This window comes from Aplidium turbinatum, chromosome 16 (assembly GCF_918807975.1).
Source record: "Aplidium turbinatum chromosome 16, kaAplTurb1.1, whole genome shotgun sequence".
NCBI lineage: Eukaryota > Metazoa > Chordata > Ascidiacea > Aplousobranchia > Polyclinidae > Aplidium > Aplidium turbinatum.
The window spans coordinates 16587732-16608185 of NC_137487.1; the positions used below are offsets into that span (position 1 = coordinate 16587732).

The 20454-nt window shown below is 38.3% G+C and overlaps 2 protein-coding genes across 2 annotated transcripts in view; one reads left to right on the forward strand and one right to left on the reverse strand.

The window, feature by feature from the left end:
- The first annotated feature begins 296 nt into the window (after window positions 1–296).
- On the forward strand, window positions 297–8038 carry LOC145785715 (uncharacterized). Its single transcript, XM_082597409.1, has 8 exons — window positions 297–517; window positions 2114–2303; window positions 2470–2653; window positions 2829–2916; window positions 3569–3707; window positions 4126–4378; window positions 4806–4904; window positions 5541–8038. The coding sequence occupies exons 1-8, from the start codon at window positions 377–379 to the stop codon at window positions 7606–7608; spliced, it is 3162 nt and encodes a 1053-aa protein (XP_082453535.1). The 5' UTR covers window positions 297–376; the 3' UTR covers window positions 7609–8038.
- Window positions 8039–9401: 1363 nt separating this feature from the next.
- The window catches only part of LOC145785265 (uncharacterized), an 89569-nt gene continuing 78516 nt past the window's right edge, over window positions 9402–20454 (reverse strand). Inside the window, exons 53-63 of the mRNA XM_082596945.1 lie at window positions 20337–20416; window positions 17237–17281; window positions 16406–16582; window positions 15891–15971; window positions 15498–15551; window positions 14738–14764; window positions 13874–14006; window positions 11755–11853; window positions 11111–11191; window positions 10701–10769; window positions 9402–9934 (exon numbers count right to left, since the gene is read on the reverse strand). Of these exons, the coding sequence (XP_082453071.1) occupies window positions 9744–9934; window positions 10701–10769; window positions 11111–11191; window positions 11755–11853; window positions 13874–14006; window positions 14738–14764; window positions 15498–15551; window positions 15891–15971; window positions 16406–16582; window positions 17237–17281; window positions 20337–20416 (1037 nt within the window). The 3' untranslated portion in view covers window positions 9402–9743. The remainder of the gene's footprint in view (window positions 9935–10700; window positions 10770–11110; window positions 11192–11754; window positions 11854–13873; window positions 14007–14737; window positions 14765–15497; window positions 15552–15890; window positions 15972–16405; window positions 16583–17236; window positions 17282–20336; window positions 20417–20454) is intronic.

The window sequence follows — 20454 nt, forward strand, 5'->3', positions numbered from 1 at the left end:
AAAAATGAGGCTGGTACACTGTTTGTTGTGTTGAGCAACAGGACGAGACTAAAGATAAGAGACAGTCAACCGCTTCAAGTGGACAGTTTGCTGGGTGGTTCACTAAAAACAGAAAAGTTTTATTAGTCAATAAGTAAAAACAAGGACTACCGTAAGCTTAAATTTTGCCAACCAGTGGTTGTAACTTACTTCAGAAAATAATATTTTTCTCATGTAATAAAGTTTAAGCTGATTGCAAATGCTTATCCTGTCACACATTGTTTGTTCATTGTTTAGTGAAAGGGTTGTATGCTCTTGTTTGGTAGGAATGTGTTCCTTTATTTAGTGTGTGGTGATTGGAAAAAATTAAAGAAGTGGTATCCTTGGAACTTTCAAAATGACATCAAAACGTAAAAAGGTGCTTTCATTTGCAAAGAAAATGACTCATTTTGATTTAATTGGGAGTGGTAGTTTTGGGAAAGTGTACAAAGTTACCATGCGAGAAAATGGAGCTTTGAAAGATCACGCTTTGAAAGTGGTAAGTATTCAACGTTTTATACCATTACCAATGCAGTACATAAAATCAATTGATAGTGCATTTCATCATATCATGACTATATAGTATATATATAGTTTTAAACATTTTTCAAATATAAATATATACTGTATATTATACAATATACATATACTTTTGGGAAAGTAGGAAGCATCATATCATCGGCAGGCCTTACTGCATTTAACATCAGAAAAACGTAAGATATTTTCCTGAGAGTGTGATGTGAAGAAAAGCAAGACAATGTGCCAGTGCTGTGTTCAGGGTTGGAAAAAATCATGATTTTTTTTATTTAAATCGGATTTTTTTGATTTTTTTTATGTAAAAAAACGTCGAGTCTACTTGGGGGAAGAGATCATTTTAGTAAGATAGCAGAATTATTTTTAACCCCTTGATTGATTGAAAGGCTTTGCTTGCAAGTGTTTAATCATTTTTATTATCATATTGTAGGCTAGCCTGTTTATTGCACATTATTTTTAAGTAGGTGTGATATGTTGCTTTATACTAAATCATAATGTGCATATCGAGATTGAGGTACGTCTCAGACTGTCATCTCCCCACACTAAGATCTTTCCTTACGTTTGAGTGCACATCACTTTGCTTTTTTGCTCAACTGATGCATAGCCTACAACCAGACATTTTGCAAAGAAAGTTTAACTGTGTAATATATGTTACCGACGTACCATACCAAAACAATAAAAGTTCAGATGACACAAAATTGCAGTTTATTTTGCATTGAGAAGTTTATACATAAATACAAGCTTGCCAGCTTTTGCAGTGCCCAATCAATTTCGAATTTCTGATTGAACCAGACCAAAAGTTGAAAATACTTGCTCAAAAACTATGTTTAGTGAACAACACTGTTTGTGAACTGCCAAGTAAACTAAGTTGCCTTTCAAAGCATGCATAGCGTATAGCCTTAAGTATTTAAATATAACTTTTGTATTACAGAGAAGCAGTGAAACGTTTGTTGATGTATTTATTTTTATTTCAGCAAATAAAAAATCATTTGATTTTTTTAATTGATTTTTTTTGTTTGATTTAAATCATGATTTAAATCAATGATTTAAATCATTTGATTTAAATGAACCAACCCTGGCTGTGTTGCATGCAGAAGTAGGCTATCATTGGTAGTAGTGTTGCTGTGCAAGACTGCAAGTGCATATCATAATCTCTGCAAATGGCTGTTTCACCATTTGAAAGAAAATCAGTGAAAATGGTGCTAGAAAGTGTTAGTATATATTTGTGATGATTTGATGTGGAATGACTCGATATGAAAGTTATGGTTTGAGAATTAGTTATTATAGGACCTAAATGCGCACTGTGTGGTGTGTATGGTACTGTACATTATGTTGTATTGATGTTTTATGGTAAGTCGTGATAAGTCTTTAATGTTTTCACTTTTTTAACCCTGGCCAATATACTGGCCAGGTAGATGCACCTTCGTTGAGAAGCCCTGATTCTAATGTGTGTGCCGTATGAGGACCACAATAGCTGTGTGCATTGTGGTTCAATTGAATTTAGAGCATATTTTCGAACATAAACTTGTATAAACAAAATCTGTTTCATATCTTTTTATAGGTGCAATGTAATTCATCTGAAAATACCGAGCTGGCTCTGCGTGAATCCAGAGCACTGAGTCATTTGACTGACCACCCCAATATTGTAAAATTTAAAGTCGCATATCTGCAAGTTGAAGAGGAACTCGATAAAATTGATCCAAACAATAAACCTAAAGGTCTTTTATCCCTCATTGAAGCTTCAATTAAAGGTATTTTTCTGGTTGCATTACTGAAGCTAGATATTAATGGCTGTACCAAAATATGTTAATTCCATTATTGCTGTAGATTATGTATTTTTTTGATACCAATCACACTATGTTTTTTTAATTGCTAAGCTAAAGCTATTTTAATTTAACTAACAAGTTCATTGTGTAGGTGAGGTAACCAAACAAATGAAGAAGGGGAAAGTGAAACTATGGTTTCAAATGGAATATTGCAATCGAGGAGACATGAATAGTTACTTACTGGACCGAGAGCCAAACTCTCAATTAAACACTTCCGTATTGCGTCAGTTGGCCAAGGGGATTTGTTTCCTGCATGAAAATAATATCATACACAGGTTGTTTATTTATGTATTCTCTTAAATTAGTTTATTATATTTTGCATTGATTTATATCTTGGCATGCTTTCGAGATCACAAGCCGAAACAGCAGGGTCAACCAGTTGTCTACAGTGACTCCTTCATTTCTCTCGCATCGTCGGCATTTTCAATTTTTAAGTTTAATATTTTACAGGGATCTGAAGCCTGAAAATGTACTGGTGAATATCGAGGACAGTGAAGATATGCCAGTATTTAAAATTGCTGATTTTGGTCTCTCGAAGGTAAATGCAAGTTACATAAATCGGCCAGCCTCGGTAACTTGTGTAAATTATTGACACGGCGACGGGTATTGAATTTTGCGACTATTGACATCGTAAAGATGGCTTCTTTATTTTCTTATTCAAATAAGCGTAACAATATCTTTTTGTCAACTGCTTATTTTAATCGCTATTGAAACTGGTTAAAATGCTATATGTCGGCTCTTTCAATTGGAAAAAGTCCTTGTAGTGTGGAACCGTGTGGAAAGAACAATCCATCTGGCATCAGCGCAAGGTTGAGTTGAGTGAGTGTAGCATAAATTGACAGCGATGGCCCACGAGAGTGGGCGCAACACATGTCTGTCGCTGTCAATTCATGCTACACGCGACTGCTGAGAAACAGTCCTTGGTGCTGTCAGCATGAAGTCACGCGACCGTTTTGCGCCAAAACTACGTGATATTGATTTTGTATCACTGTCAGACCATTTGATGCTGATGTCATTATGACGTGATAAAACTGTCTCGGTAAACCATCTGGCGACCATGGTCAACTTCGGGCTTGGGTCTTAAGTTCTGAACTACATTGCAAAGAATTTGTGTACGATTTTCTTGGTAACTTATCAATTTATATTGAAAAGAGTCTTGCATAGGTTACGTACTTTAACAATGCCAACAGGTGTGCACTGCGAACGACGAAGGGCAGAACACAGGCTTCTATCAGCGTGTGATGTCTTCAGCTTGTGGTTCCGAGTTTTTCATGGCACCAGAAGTGTTTGATAAGAACTATACGGCAAAAGCAGACGTTTTTTCTTTAGGTAAGTGACTGTTTACTTGTAATGCGTTGTTTTAATTTTAACGTGTCAAACTTCCTTTTGCAATATTGCTTGTTTGTTCTAGTTTTCATTTCTGTGCTAGATTTGCAATGCATAGAATTGAATGCACTAATCCATAATATTTTAAAGTTTAGCTGCACCTACTTTAGCAACCGCTGACATTTTTTTTTAAAGCAATAATTTTGCCTGTTTGATAAAAAAAAAGTTACATGCTAATTTAAATTATGTTTTCTTTTTATTGACATGCCACGTCAAAGAATGTTAAATCGCTGTAACTTATTGCCTCAGTGGTTAACATGATAATGCTGAAGTTAGTCCGATGCTACTTTTATAATAACAGGATTCCTGCCTCGGTGGAGGTTTAAAAGTTCAAAATCATTTGAGCACTTATTCTTTTCAGGCATCATATTTTGGGCAGTGATGGACAGGATAACATTTATATCTGCTGGAACACAAAAGCTCCTTCTGGGTACGTATGTCCGTGTGCCTAACAAGGAGGTCATCCCCGTTGGAGAAGCTCTTCTGGACGATCCTACTCTGGATGTGCAGAAACTACTGCGCGCTACATCGAAACGGAAACCCTACAAACGGGAGGACTTGTACAACGCAGACAAATCCTGCACGTTGGTGTTGGGAAATGTTGTGAAACTTCGGTATGGGCACATATGGTTTGGATTAACGTTGATTGTTATTATTCGAGTTTTTTTGGCTTGTGGAAACAAACCCATTTTGTCAAGCAAAATTGTTGAAATTGAAGAAGCCGAGACAACAGTAACACAGTAGTAGTGGTGCACCTTAAAAATGCCTTTCTGTAGTTAAGGTATCCTAATAAAAGTGCTCAAACAGAAATGAAACTCATTGTTACATCTTGTGCAGAGCCTGAAAGTAGCAACAGGTTGTGCTATATAATTTTTTTATTAAATCAGAAAAAAAACTGTTTTAATTGTTTTGTTCTGAATACAGGGATAGCTGTGATAGTGTGATATCGAATGGTCGATAACGATATCGTTGGTTTCTGTTTGCAACCCAGGTGCCACTAGCTAGAACTATACTTAACAAACTTTGGGTACTGTTTCACAGAGACCTTGTCGGCAAAATGATTCTCAAAGATGCCGATCTTCGTCCGAGTTCGCAGGTCTTCCTCAAGAAACTAGAAGCTGCAGTGAAGCCTTCTCCAAGGTATCCGTAAATTTTCTGCTCGTAGTTTGCGGTTATATGACTATATTCTCCATGAACGACTCCCACTATTTATTAGAAGATTTTGGCCACAAATGTGCCACAGCAAAGAAAAAAGCATCTACAATGCGCGAAATGCCACTACGCTACTATATTTTGCATGTTAACTCCAGTCATTCCCTGATCAGCTTTAGAATTGTGTTTTATTCCACCTATTCAACTTTGGGCCCATTATTCCACTGGGTTAAACTTTATCGTAGTCACCGATTCTGATCTTTTATTTCATAACCATACCTAAATTTTTGCTGTACTCAATGGTCGAAAAAACTTCTTTTACCATATCACTATTATTTGCAACAACACGCGTGATGCGTGTTTAAAGTTATTAATACAAAATGTCTTATCAATAATTACGGATGAGTACCTTGTCTATGACGCTTTTTGCGTCATTTGCTTGACTTGTTTGCTTTTTTTTTAATTCCTCAAACAGCAGTGAGTTAATATTTTGTTAGCTGATGACTGACTCGCGTTGTTCTGCTTGTTTTAGTCTGCAACTCTGCATAGATCTTTGAAAATATCATAAAAATGTACAAATCAATTCATGTGCTAAGATTTCAATGTTGTTGCTTCTCTATGTAGGGCGATGGCTTATGTACGAAAGGCAGCTTCCATAGCCTCCCATGCGAGGAAGACCAGGTTTTCCATCAAGAAAGAGGCACAAGCCAAGATCAAGGTGGCGTCCGCCGCTGATCATGTCCAACCGGAGTTCTTGAAGGATGCTGCTGACTTTTCTAAGCGTGTGGTTGTCAGTCCGCCCAGTTCACCGATCAGAATAACTCGAAATAAAAAGTTATCGACCAAAGGAAACCATGTTACCGGGGTCGTCCACACGATTGTTGGCGATGGGAGCTCTGTAAAAGAAGCACCAATCACTTCGGACAGTCAGAAGCCCAAAACTTGTCTATCCGTGAAAAACCCACCCCGTAGATCCCAAAATTTAAAAGCTGCACCCCGACTTGTCAAGACTACAAGAAAAGCTGCAATATTACGAAACAAAGCACTTTTGACCAAGAACAACGATGCGAGAGCAAGATGTCGAAAACGTGCAGAAATTATGAGAACTCTTCGTAGTAGCATTACTAAAAGGCAAAAGTCGCTGAGGTCCTACCAATGTAGCAACGAGCTTAGTTTAACACTCAAACAGTGGAATGTGCCCCCAAAGAAACGCCAGAAAAAAGTTTTTTCGAAGGAAGACCCTATTTCGAAAAACTCCACACACGCTTCTCCAAATAGCCACTCGGCAAATAAGCAAGAGGAGCGGCCTGTGGATGACAACCTCATGTCTGCTTCTGTTAGTGGTATATGTGAAAGCATGGAGGATGATTTTTTAAATTCATCAATAGATGAGTCGAAAAATAATGCAACTAACAACTCGGACTGGAGTCTTTTGCCACTGAAAAAGCAATATTTACCGTCAAGTCCTCGTGCTGAGCTTCTAACAGAAGTTTCATTACACTTAAACCCAGCAACTGAATCTTCTTATATTAATCGTCCATTTAATGATGGCCAGGCCTCTTCTGATGCCCCTACTTTTGTGAAAAAGACAAGCAATGTCACTTCCTCCAGACATCGCATGTCGCTGCTGCAGCAAATTAATGAGGCACCGAAGCAAAAGTTGCCGACACCGCCCAAAATGTCGGAAACAGAAAAAGCTGTTTTAATCAACCAACGGAAGAGGATCGCCGAAGCCATGATGCTGAAGCACTTACCGGATCCCACGAGAGAGCAACAAAACTCTGTCGTGTCCGACAGAGATTTTTCTAGCAACAACAGTATGACAAGATCTACGCAAGATACTTGGAAGAATCATAGTAATTTGTCACAGTACATGCCCATCCTCACGAATGCTATTGCAAGAGTCACCTATACAACCACCGTTGCAAGGACGACACACAAAGTCCAACATCCACCTTTATGGGATAAGTCCGGGAGCCAAGATTTGCTCCCTCCTCCTCCTAAAATTTTTCGACCCCCTATAAAAGTATCAGCTGGGGTGAAACGAAAGAGCCAGGACACTTTCGTTTGTGAGCCGATCATAAAAGTTCGTAAGTTTGCGTTATCTGGCCACTTTGTTAAGGTGAACAAAGTGACAGGATCTCCACAGAGGAGCACTTCAAAAGTCAAGTTAAAGCCCTCCAGTGACGCTGTTATTCAACGTATAGCTCCATCCGACCATGAAGACATTCCCATCATCGACCTCACTGAATCCTCCAACTCTGTTTGTCACTTTTCAGGCAGTTCAACTGCTGCGTCGTGGCCAAGTGAACCTGCGGTTTTTGCCAATGCAAAATTTTCCAAGAAAAGGATCGCTTCATCAGAATATCCTCTTGATCTGACGATGAATCCGTCCTCCCAGCTCCCTAATCGGCCACAGACGGCACCAACATCTCATGTATGTGGTTCCACTGGGGTTTCTGTTTTTCCCTCAAAAGTTGCTTTCTTGTCTTCCGCTCAAGTTCCTCGGCATTCTCATCCATCCAGAAATGCTACGAATATGCAAACAAACCACCTAGTGGCTCCACATGTCAAGTTTTCAGCAGTGTACGACAATGCCCACTTACCACCGGATCTGAAACCTATGCAAGGTTACACTCCGTGGCATCAAAGCTCTATGTCCGCTAAAGAGCATCTGATGGCACCTCATTAATTTATTTTGTCGACCGTAGCAAAAAGGACTCCGTTATTCGATTTGACTTCATAGTAAGTTGCTGTGTTCAAACATTTAGACATGGCTGCACGCTCAATTTTCAGTCAGTGAGTCAGCTATTTTTACATTAATCAAAGTTTTGAATCAATGTAAAAGTGACTGATTTGTTGACTGGGTTGGTTTCCCATCCACAGTGTTGCCGTATGGTTGTTCAGTTTTTCACTGGCGAGTGCTAGAGCTGTGCAAACATTAGCGTGTTACTATTTAATTACTTTTTTAATTTTGTTACATCTAGCTTTCTTTTCTGTTGAAATGCTTGAGCTTGTGTTTGCTGGCTTTTTGTTGACATTGTGGTATTGAGGATGGGAATTAACATCACAGGTCCCATACTTCACTGTGGCTGGCCAATAGGGAACGTTCAAATATTACGTAACGCCTTCGAGGGGGAGGGGGGGGGTTTATGCAAAGCGTTACGTTAGCGTCACATCGGGGGGGAGGGGGTTCAAGCAAAACGTTACGTAACGCTTTCGAGCACGGAGTGGTAGTTTTTTGTGCTGAATTCGTAGTGAAAAAGCGTTACATGGGGGAGGGGGGGGATTGAAAAAAGCATTACGTTGGCGTTACATGGGGGAGGGGGGGTTAAAAATTCGGAAAAAAAGCGTTACGTAATATTTGAACGTTCCCATACTTGTCCTGTCAGTTGCCAGTTTTATGCAAGTTTCGATACACGGGACATACGCTCTTTTAGTTGTTTGGGAGTTTCTTTTTTCGTTTGGTTAATCAAATGAATGTGTTTAGTTGAACCAAAGCTTTGCTCCATTTTTGTATTTCTACTCTGGCTGCTTTTATTTTTTCCAAGCACTTTGATTGGGTCTCTGCGTGACAATCCAATCGTTGACATTTGAAGGCCAAGGGCACGGTAATTACTTTGACTTTGTGCAGTGTTGATATACAGGTAAGCTTTCTTGAGCAAGCTTGCTAACAAGTTTAAAAAATGCTTATCGTACCGTACCTTAGTCAGAGAGTAGTTACTCTGCCAGACTGCACTGTTCAGTATTTAAAGCTGTGTTTACAAACGTGACGTGAGCTTTCTTTTCCGTCTCAAAAAGCGCTCGTGCATGACGACGCATGCAATACGTATCTCCATTCTGTGAGTTCATCTCCGTGCGTGATTGTTCGTCTACATGTATCAAGTCTCACAGGATGTTTTGAGTTGAAGCGAAGCTTGTCTCATAACGAGATTGGCTTCAAAACGGGGTTTACTGTGTTTGTGTTGTGAACTCGTTAAGTTCCCTAATGTAGATTTTGTTCCTTGATACCCGAGACTTTATAACAATACTTGGTGAAGTTTATTCGCTGTTGTGTTGTTTATAAGCTGCTCAATGAAATTGTACATGAATTGTTTCCCAATTGACTCAAAAACTCGCTGTGGCATTTGCAGGTTCAGAATCAATATAAAATGGTTTTCTTGCTGATAGTAATTTTGTTGCCTCTGCTGTTTTGTCTACTTATCGTTGACGGTTGAAAGACATGTTGTTGTTTTGCGCTATCACCTTTTCAGATTTTACTCCCATTTTTTGGACAAGAAGCAGTAAAGAAATAACCAAATTTGGATTTGATTAAAACATTTTGCCTTAAAATTAGATCTATTTCTATTTTAAAATACACAGCTGCAGATTTGTTAGTTGAACATTGTACAGTAGATGTGTGTGATATCTGAAAGGGTGATTATTTTGCAATGATTTCCAGTCACCCTCTTAGAGTTTAAACGTTAAGAATTGGCACGCATCGGCTCTAAAATGGTATCATCTGTATTTCTTTTACAATTGTTATGATACACAAAACGTTGAGCATTTTTCTGGCAGAAAATGTTGCCATTTCAACGACTGGCAACGTCACCAGACGTTGAAATGATGTAAAACGGCAACTTTTACTGCCTGGGTTGTTATTACAAACAATACATTCCACCAGCGCACATTGTGTACTTGTTCCTGCGACCACTGGATATCAAATCCACTCTATATTGGGAGACAGCAAATACAATCGCACATAAAAAAAACACATGGAACTTGTATGAGAATCATCTAGAGGTGATTTGAAGTGTCGGTTAGGGTTAGTTTATGTGGTCTTCAAAGCTACCAGGGCCACCATGTATTCCTCCGCTGGGACATTTCTTCGGAGATTGATCTTTTTCTTCTGGAAGATGAGCATTGTCGCGAGCTGCATCTTCCTGGACTCCCGGTTTTGCCCGCTGGACCCCTTGGGCCCTTTTTGCCTCGAGGCCCGGGCTTGCCTGGCGCGCCGTTTCTAGCCCGGCCTGGTGGACCTAAAACATGTCAAGACGTATTGTATTCAATTCACGTACTTCTGATGTAGTAGTGTACGCACGAATAAGAAAAACCAGTTATGTCAAAGATTTAGCAAAGTCTTCAATTTCAGGCTTTTCCGCCTGTGCGATTCAGCCAATATAAACCTCCAACATAATAATATGTACGAGTTTGTTTGTTTTTCATATCTTTATCCTGCATTGCGGGAAAGCGGACTTGAGCGCTGTGCATCGGTGTACGCCTTCCGACGTACACCTGACCCACGCTGCAGCCGACGGCAATGTCTGTTTCCGGTTGTCTACTCTACTCACGTATGACTACTTTACTTGTGCCTATCCCATTACTCGAAATCGATCACTGGGTAGAGGCAATTATCGTAAAGTTTCTTGCCCAGAGAAACAGCAGCAAGTGCGGGTGGCCGGAGTCGAACATGCAGGCTCTCGACTGCGAGACCAACGCGCTAACCACTCGGCCACTGCTGCCGACTAGATGTTTGTTAAAAGCAGTATTTGTCTAATTTCCATGTACGAGTATGTCGTATATCTTGTAAATGCATGGATGTAAACGGATGGAAGGCAGCCAACAGACGTTGCCTACTAGCCTATTTTGATATCGTTTTAAGTGGGCAGGCTAATGGTCAACGTTGCTAGTTACAAGAACTCCAAAGATAATGGCTACATTAAGAAATGAAGCACTGCAGCCTATCCCATTTTACAAACTAGATTTACACTTCCAACCATCATTTATAAAATTAACGATCCATACCTGCTGGTCCTCTGGGCCCTTCAGTGCCTATCCCAGGAGATCCTCGTTCTCCTTTGTCTCCAATTGGGCCTGATAAGAAATAAAATAATTTTTCAGATGCAAAGTGATTACCTATAATTTAGGTTGCCTTGGGAGAAGCTCAACAAAAAGTTGTTAAATCTGCGTTTAAGGCGATCTGTAAAAAGTAGCGTAATTTCAGTAGTTTGTGATTGGGACACATAGGCTATGATTTTAATTCAAAATGATAACCTATTGCATTTTCTACAAAAGTGTAGTTCACTCCCCTTGTCTACTACAGATTTGTGAAAGATGTAGCCTTAGTGGAACCACTTTGCGACAAACATTGACGCCAACTTACCATCCACGGAAGTAGGCTACCATCCACAAAAATTGAATGCAGGCGAATTTACCTGTATCACCTCTGGAACCTTTAGGTCCTAAAAGCCCTGGATAACCTCTCGGTCCATTAGAACCTTCGTAACCTTGAGGTCCTGCAATAAAAAGTTTCGAAATAAAGTCACTAGGCTACGGATTGGTGGATGTATGATTGCATGACAAACGATGCAGCAACGGGTTTAAACTATGTCTTTCCGTTCGCCCCGATAGCTCAGTTGGTTAGCGTATGACTTCGTGAACGAAGAAGCTTAAAGATCAAGTGGTGCTGGTTCGACCCTCAGGATGTGCGCTTGAGCAACGCATTCAAGGACTGCTCTCCATTCAGCGGCATCTAATGAACGGAATAATTCCCCGACAACAACACTTCAACAATCGGAAATTTTACTCTGCCAATCTCCGTAACCGGCCCTGCGTCAAAAAGAGCCTCTACAAGTATGCGAAACTACCAGGAATAACCAATCAAGGCTTTGTCAGTCCGAGGATAAAAATTCAAAAACTAAAAAAAAATATCAAAAGTTGTCTATCCGCAGAAACTAAACTACGTAGCCTACTATAGGCTAAAACATTTGTTATAAGGTGGCTTGGAGCATTCTGTGTGAGGCAATTATAAAATTCCAAAAGTTTGCACAGTGTCAATTACTGCATTCCATTGTCTAACCTGGGGGTCCTGGGAATCCCCTTTGTCCTTGGGGACCAGGTGGACCGCGTACTGTTCTGATGCGGGACCTGGACGATTCCATGCCTTTTCTTTCGTGTTCTGGTAAAATAATACATGTTTAGGTCTACTAGCAGTGGCATAGCAGCACTATCTGCCGTTTATGGATTATCGCCATTTTACTGCAGTTAGGCTACTACTAAAAGTGTAGACTTAGCTTGAGAGTTTTTACAATATGAAAAAGAAATTATTTTTGAGATAAACGAACTCAAATACAAACAAAACTGACTATTGATGTCGGCCTTATTTGTATGCTAGTCTACTTCAGTTCAGACATCTATGAAGAGTTTTAAAAATAAGTGTAATAGGCTATTAGGCTAGTTTATTTTGATATAGCCTATACAAGATTCCAGTAGGCTATCCACCCATGAACCTGTCGATAAAATAAAATCATGAATTATATTTTAAAAGTTTAAAACTCATCAAATATCTTGTTGTAACTCAAGTTAACAGAGGGTTTTTACGCTGACCAAGAAAAGAATAATTTATATGCGTAGAAACGTAATTTGATAAACTTAACAATCTCTCTATTTTTCTTATCCGCGAGATGTCGCACCTCCACGTCATTCCAGTCATTTAACAAAAGCGTGGGATGGTTTTACGACCGCCTCATACGGTCAGTTGTAATAAATATTCTATATCCAACTTTATGTTTGAAACAAGAGAAACTTTCATGGAAAATTTCCCAGATGCACGCTTGTCAAAACGCAGCAAGTGTCTTTCGACAGCCTTGAGGTACGATCCAAGGCTTGCAACAGTTGGATTGTAGAATAACAAGTAGGCTATGCATGGAGTTGCATATTTTTCTTCACTCGGTGCATCATTTCCATGCGTTAAGCAAACATTACTTTGATGTATTAGCACGTTTGCTCTACTAAACAATAGTCCTTCTTTCAGCAGACTCTAGATTCGATATTATGGCTATAAACTGACTTTCCAATAATTAGGCTACACGCTTAACAAATACCGAGTTGGTTTGTATGGTTTTAAAATCTGTCTATCAGCGAGTTTAGTAAGCAAAGCATATATCGTCACCAATTGTAAAAATCTAATATCATAATAAAATCTTTAATCCAAGACAAACCGCCTGAGATTAAAAGATTTAACCAAAACGTTACGGTTCGTTTCCGCCAGATGGCGCTTTGCACTCAAAACTACACGGTCAAGTTGGCGTGAAAGAAATTGTGACTTGGGTCACAAGTGTCACTCATCCAAGCAGAGATCAAAGACGTTCAGAAAGAGATTTATATTTACACTTCTAGGTTCACAGATTTCTTGAAGATAACGAAATGGTTTTGGCAAAAAAACGTTATGACAAGAAAGGCTACGCATGTACACAAATATTTTAACGATAATTTCCGCTGCTTTTGTGCACTGACATGACGTTTGTTAGAATTTTGCACAAAGCGTTTCCAATCTTTGAAGAAACTTTCACCCTAACCTACTGTATACAAGCATAAACAAAGCGGCATGACATGGCATAAAGGTAGAGTAGGCCAGCCAGTATTTTCATTTTATTATTTTTATTTATTGAAGTGTTTCATTGATTTTTACTGTAACTCAAAAATGAAATTCGCCGCAAATCTTGCTTGAAAGGCACTTCTAGTAATTTAAAACGTTATTTAAACACAAGAAGAATAGAACATCGCACAAAACAAAATGCAACGCACCACACGTAGGCCTACAATGTAAGTTGCTCATGATGTACAAATTTACAACAGGGTGACTTGTATACAACATTATCGTATTAATTGTTTAAATCATAAGCACAAGCGAATGACTTCTTTCCTTACAAACATGTATAGAACTTAACTTGTCAGTGCTTCACTGAGCTAGCGCGAAAATATCTATACAGAAAATGTCAATGCGGAAAATATCCCGACTGAAAAATATCCACCAGGAAAACATCCACTCGAAAAATGTTTCCTTTCTCAAAAAATAAGGATAAGAAAAATAAGAATATGTTCCAGTCGGGATATTTTCCGTATGGATATTTTCCGCATGGATTTTTACTTGCATTCAGTGCTAACTATCTAGACAAAACGTTCAAATTTTCACTTACCTTGTATCATTCCCTGACACACTTTTGTGGCAATTCTCATTACGTCATCTTCCGACAAAATTTGCTCTGACAATGAGCTACTTATTGCAGGTTCTCCAGGAGGTCCAGGCAGGCCAGGTGGCCCACGTGATCCCTAAAATGAAGTCGATTCAATTCTAACTTGCAATCGTGCAAAATGTGTCGTTTCCAAACATTAAATCTACTGTAATTTCTTTCAGCATCTGAAATCAGCCCACATCTTATTAACATAGGTGAACTAGGCTAGCATGATGAAGCGTTTTGATCTCCAAAGTAGCCTAGCTCAGATATTTTTAAATCTATATGTGGTTAAAAATCTAGAAGCCAGCAAAATGTTGATAAAAATCAATATTTGTCGTTAGCGCATAGTATCAGCTATGCTTTCATCGTTTTGAACGTTTTTAGTTTAAAGAAAATCGAGGCAAAAATTAAGTAACAGCACTTGATAGATGTAATTGTAATGTAAAACGTTACAGATTCGATTCAACTTAAGTTCAGCTTTAAATGAATATCGTTAAATGCTTGCAGTCGTTCAAGCTACCTAACTTATGTAGTGCGTTTGCCTCGTTTGAGTTGTACATGTTATGGTTTACCAAGTCCAACTTTACTTTCAAAACATCACTTTTTTGGCTTAAAAAAATTAAACCAACATCAAGAAGCTCACGTCAATTTAATGTTCAATGTCATTGCATAACTATAAGAGAAACACTTTTCATTTTATTTCATATTATTCTTATTTCATAAAAAATGCTTCTACTAAAATTCATCTACCCAGTCTATGCTCACCAAACTATAACAATCCTACTCAAACTACGCCATAATAAAGATACAGAATGTGACACTTACCTTTAAACCATCCACGCCATCCACGCCCTGAATGACATAAAATATTAAATTGAACATAATTACTACAGAACAGACTAAGTTCATGTTGGAGAATCTGCATAACTGGGATCTTGCTATGGAGAACAATTGGGACAATTGTCGCTTTGATAAAAAATACTTTTCATAACCTTAACAATTTTAACTTGATGTGTTAGCATCAATCGATTACAACCTTTTTTGATACTTCAAGTGATTTAGGTCGAAAAATATGCCTCGAGAAAGTTCTCCTGAAATAGCTGTCTCAATTCAAAATGCCATTGCCAACCCATTAGAACCGCTACCGGAGCTCAACACAAGTAGCCTATGGCAGCATTATTATCAACAAAACAGTAGGCTAACATATACCATTCAGAAATATAGGCTATTCACAAGTAGGCCTAACACTTTAAAAAACTAAGCATTTCCAACCATTGCAAATATTGTGTCTGCAGTTGCGCGATTGCTGCCAATGATTTATTCTTCGATTGATCCTGAACAAGCTGTTTTAGTGGGAGAACCCCTTTTTAAAATCTACCATTCAATCGAGGTAAGCGTTTGGCGTGCCATGTCAACATTTGTTGAGGTGTGTTATTCCACTTCACTATGCGTTGGCCTATTATTGCAAACATACTGTAAGTTTACAGCCGTACCAACCACGACAACAACAACTCAGATTTAGCCTAATTGGAATAGTTACTGCTCATAATATCAGTGAAATCACACAAAGTTTAGTCTAGCTTACCGGAATACCGGGAAAACCTGGTTCCCCTTTGCTTCCTTGCGTCCCAGTTTCACCCTGAATGAAACGTAGATATGTTTAATACTGTATTAAATACAAGGCGGGTCCAGTAAGTAGCCTTAGGTGGGGGGCAATTTTAATAGAAAGACAAGAATGTGTAGGGGTCTACATTAATCTGAACTTGCAAATACATACAACGTGAATAAAGTTACTTTTCTGTGTTTTCTTTGGAGAAGGAGTGCAATCTCCCCAATCGCCCCCCCCCCCCCCTTCTTGGGTCAGCCACTGATTAAATAGTATTGACTACATCACTTGCACTGTAGAAAGTTACTAATTATGTTGGTTGGTGGCTTGCAAAAATACAATTTAGCACAAGACAAAACATCACAAATTTACCTTCATTCCAGGTGGCCCAATTGGTCCTTCGACGGATGACGCCTCAGGTTGCAGAAGTGCGCTGTTGGTCCGAGAAAACTCCTGTTTTACACAGAAGTAGACATTTAACGTAAATCGCAAAGTTTATAATCATGTCAACAAAGACCGTTCAAGCAGCTTGTAGGGTCTGTTCTAAACTTTACAAAACATTTACAAACACCCACTCGAAATAGCCTACTTGTCGCACGTTGAAAAACAAGTTAGGTTCACGCAAATGCTTAAAGATACGGTAAGTCTCTTAAAAGCAATATAGGCTTCTCAAAAGCAGCTCCGTCTCTTAAAAGCAGATACGGTAAGTCTCTTAAAAGCGTTATAGGGCATAGGCTTACTGTGTTCTGATTACAAGTATTTACTTTAATACATTATGATCTAACTTGATCAGTTATGAAGCTGTACGGTGCCTGTGTCTGCTTTCAACGGAGTGTGAATATGCTTAGACTCATAGGTTGATCTTATGACATTTTACCAAAACAAACCTCCAAAGAATCCTTGACAACTGCTTTGATATAGTCATCAGGAGGAGGAGCATTATTAGTGTCTCGTGCAATCAAGTTTTGATTAGCACCAGATGAAGTAGAGTTGATGATCCCGGGAGGTCCAGGAGGTCCACGCTTTCCTGTTGCTCCTTGTTTTCCACGAAGACCCGTCTTTCCCTGAAGAAATTTGATAAAACAGTTACTCAGGAGGATCATAGACAGTAATAGTAAAGACATAGAGAAATATGAGATTTGTAAATGAGCGTTTATGAATTATGTTTGATCTGATCTTAAACAAGTTATCAGGTTGATTGACTAAACGCCGAAATTCACATTACTCTCTTGCAATATCTTGCGCTATCTTAGCGAATAAGCCAGGCTAGAAAACCATTTACGCTATAAATACAAAATGTTTCTGGGCAGCAGAGTGTAGCGTGAAGTAACAACGATTGATAGACACGTGTTTCTCCTATGAAGCTGGGCTCATCAGTCGGAATGGCCCGTTTCGGTGAGTCCGATCCCTATTCGATGAGTCCGATCCCTATTCGGTGATTTTTTCAATTTTTTTTTAAATTATCGGGTACCGTAGCCTAATTATCATTGCCGTTTTAGGGTTAGGGGTTAGGAGTTAGGGTTAGAGGTTAGGAACTCACCGAATCGGAATCACCGAATAGTAGCAGACCCCTCATCAGTACCGCGTCACGATTTCATGCCACAGAGCTCTTAACTGGATGTTACACTCAAAAAACTAAATTGTGTGTTTGATAAAAAATTGTTCGAATATTTACTACAGTGCTAACTTTACAGCATTACTATAAAAATTCATCTTACCTGAATACCTCTATCACCTCTATCCCCTTTGTGTCCACGAGGACCCTAAAAGCAAGTTAGCTATTTCAAAATTCTGGTTCAGAAACTTAAAACAATAGACGAAGGCATGACCGTAACAACAAATACTTTTAATTTCGCAAAATGGAGAGAAATTTCTGAACTTCCAGATGGCCAGAAGAAAAAGTTTTTCAACAAGTGAATCAAACAAGGAATCAAATGCAACTCATCAAATAGCTGCGGTCTAACTTCTATAAACTCATCAAATAGCTGCGGTCTAACTTCTATGTGTTAGCAATGAATGTTGGTAAATATTTCTGGAGGGGGTGTTTTCTAGTGAGTATTTTATGGAGGAATTTCTACCGATTAGTGTTAGCAACAATGCAATGCACCTTCATCTATGTAGTCATATGCATACTTGCAATGAAAGCTGAGTTGCAGATTTTACATGTCGTCTAATTTTATGACTTGGGTAATAGAATATTAAAGTGGTGAATGTTAGCTCACATATTGTCGCAATTTTATTACAATGTAGTAAACCCTTTAAAGTTAAAATTGAAGTCACTTATTACACCTACGTGTTATAAAATTTATATATAGAAATTTTAAATGGTTCAAATTTTTTTGTCAACATTGCAGGCGTCGGGCATATGAGAAATTGACAAAAATGTGTGAGAAAATATCACTTTGATACTTAGATTTCACGAAAATGCTTTATAAAATTTTAACCAGCTGTGCAGTGAAAAACACTTCAAGTCTTGATCATATCAACAATAAACATCATCCCACTACAGCTGCAGTTTGACGGCAGATTTGAAGAAGCAATTGTGTAATACTTCAATGATAAAGCATCAAAAACAACAAATGAGAAACCATAAGTGGTATGTAGGAAATACAATCCTTTTACACACTCAACTCAAACAGTCTTTCAACCAATTGCAAGTCTAGTCTCACTTCTTTCACATTGATTTTTGATTTGACACTAAAACGAGCCTATAACAGGTTTTTCAAACTACGAAACGTTCTTTCAATGAACACCTTAAAAAATATGCTCAACGTTTAAAAATTTTAATTCCAGTCAATATTAGAGATGTGAGTATTTTTTAAATAAGGCATAAGTAAATATAAACTTGTTTTCTAAACAATTTGTAAACAAAAATTAAATGCTGGAACAGAGTTCTGCAAGAAAAAAAAGAAGAAAAAAAAACAGGAACAGCGTGGGATAAGTACCCGGTCGGGTCATACCAAAGACTTTTTAAAATGGTGCTGAATCTTGTTTCTGCTTAGCACTCAGCAGAGGAGTGGCCGAGTGGGTTCAGGTTGATGAAGTCAGTTGAGCTGACGTTTGCAAAGCGCTGGAAACATCTTGATACATTTGGGTGCTGTTTTAATTTGATTAACCTTCTCCAAATCATATTTTCTCTTTGCTGCCTGGTTATGTAGCCCCCAGAAAGCATCACGACCTACGAAAATAGATGGCCTAAACATGCACAAACTTTCAAAACTGAAGACTGAAGTTCATTTCAGATTAACCCTTAGAAGGTTGGGCTCTCTGGAGTCTTGCTCAGTTTGGGGGGGGGGCTGTCGATTCTTCTTATGCTTTAGGAGTGATATCTCTGTTATTTTTTAAAGCACGGTTTCAAAACTTGGGATTCACTTTGTAAAATTATTCACGCTGAGCATATCCGAAAATTAAAACTATGTGAGTTTTAGAACTGCTCATATACGTTGAGATGTTGAGGTGACTTATGACGTTTGGGTTATTTGGTATTTTTTGGTAGAGTAATGAAAAACATGCATTGCAATGTTGTGATTAAATTTTTTTTACATAATCTCAATTTGAATCATTTGATTAGCGAATCATTTGATTAACGAGGCCAAATTAATTACTTTCATCCAGCTGGTGGGAAAATTTTGTTCAATAGAATAAGAAATATTTCAGAGGATGTGCTGAGAAATGCCTTATATCTCTCAATTTATAACCTTTATTCGCTCAAAATTTCAGCTCAATAGAGGTGAATAAAAGTTAGGAAAAGTCAAGAAGTCTCATAGTCGCAGCCTCAGTGGTTTTAGAGATACAAATGTTGATACAAAAAAGTTGAATTGACAGCCCCCCCCCAACCTTCAAAGGGTTAACATGTACTTGGATCCCAAAATGTTTTTATTCGGTTGTTTCCGTGTTCTAGTGTTTTACAATTTTTACAAAACCCCATTCAGACTGTGCTGAACAATCTTCAATATCTGCGAATGTGACCAATCAAGTTGTTCCTCGAGTCAATCATGATGCCTTGCAGGTCGTATGTCCCACAAATAGCTTATTTTACTTTTTTACAAAGGCAAACAACAACAAAGTTATTCATTCATCGGATAAATGAAAGCAAGTTGTCAATGAATAAATCTTTCATCACCAGTAGTTGTATTTTAAAATAAAGTGAGACATAAAAAGTACGACAAAAGAACGCCCAACGCCAGCATCTGTTTGACACTTGAATTTGACAAACAGTTTAAAAAACTTTTCCGGCTGTGCCAAGATGGGGCAGTCTCTGTAAACTGAATATCATTGTCAAGAAAAGCAAAGCAATGGGTTTAGAGTTGATAAGACAAAATGAGAGTGCGAACGTGACTGTATCAAAACTAAAATGTATCTAAAATGAGCTTGCACCCCGCATCAGCGGTGTTTAAGTTGCAGTAAGCTAAAACAAAGTAGATGACTTAACACAATATTAAGCACCAAAAAAAAACAAGCAATCTGCCCTTGAAGCTTCTGGTAGCAATGCATGAGGATATGTTGGATGTTGTACTATATAGGAATGTATGAACACAAATCAATACTTTTGTTCAATTCGTGTTAGGAGTAATCGGTAAAAACCCGTAAGGAAAAATTTATACAAGAAATATCATCTGAAAAATATCCCAACTGGAAAATATCCATACGAAAAATATTCCAACTGAAAAATACCCATAAAGAAAAAAAATCTCAACTGGAAAACACTCATTTGAAAATATCCAACAGGAAAATATTTACTCCGAAACTATTCCTTCTCTCGAAGAAAGGATATTTTTCGAATAGATATTTATATCTACATTCCGTTTCAAGACTTACCGTTTCGCCAGAACTTCCGGGTTTCCCGGGTTTTCCATCCTTGCATCCGCATTTTTCTGCAGGCTTTGGAGGCATGCGATCTGAAAAGTAAATGAAACGTAAGAAGAGACATAGTTCT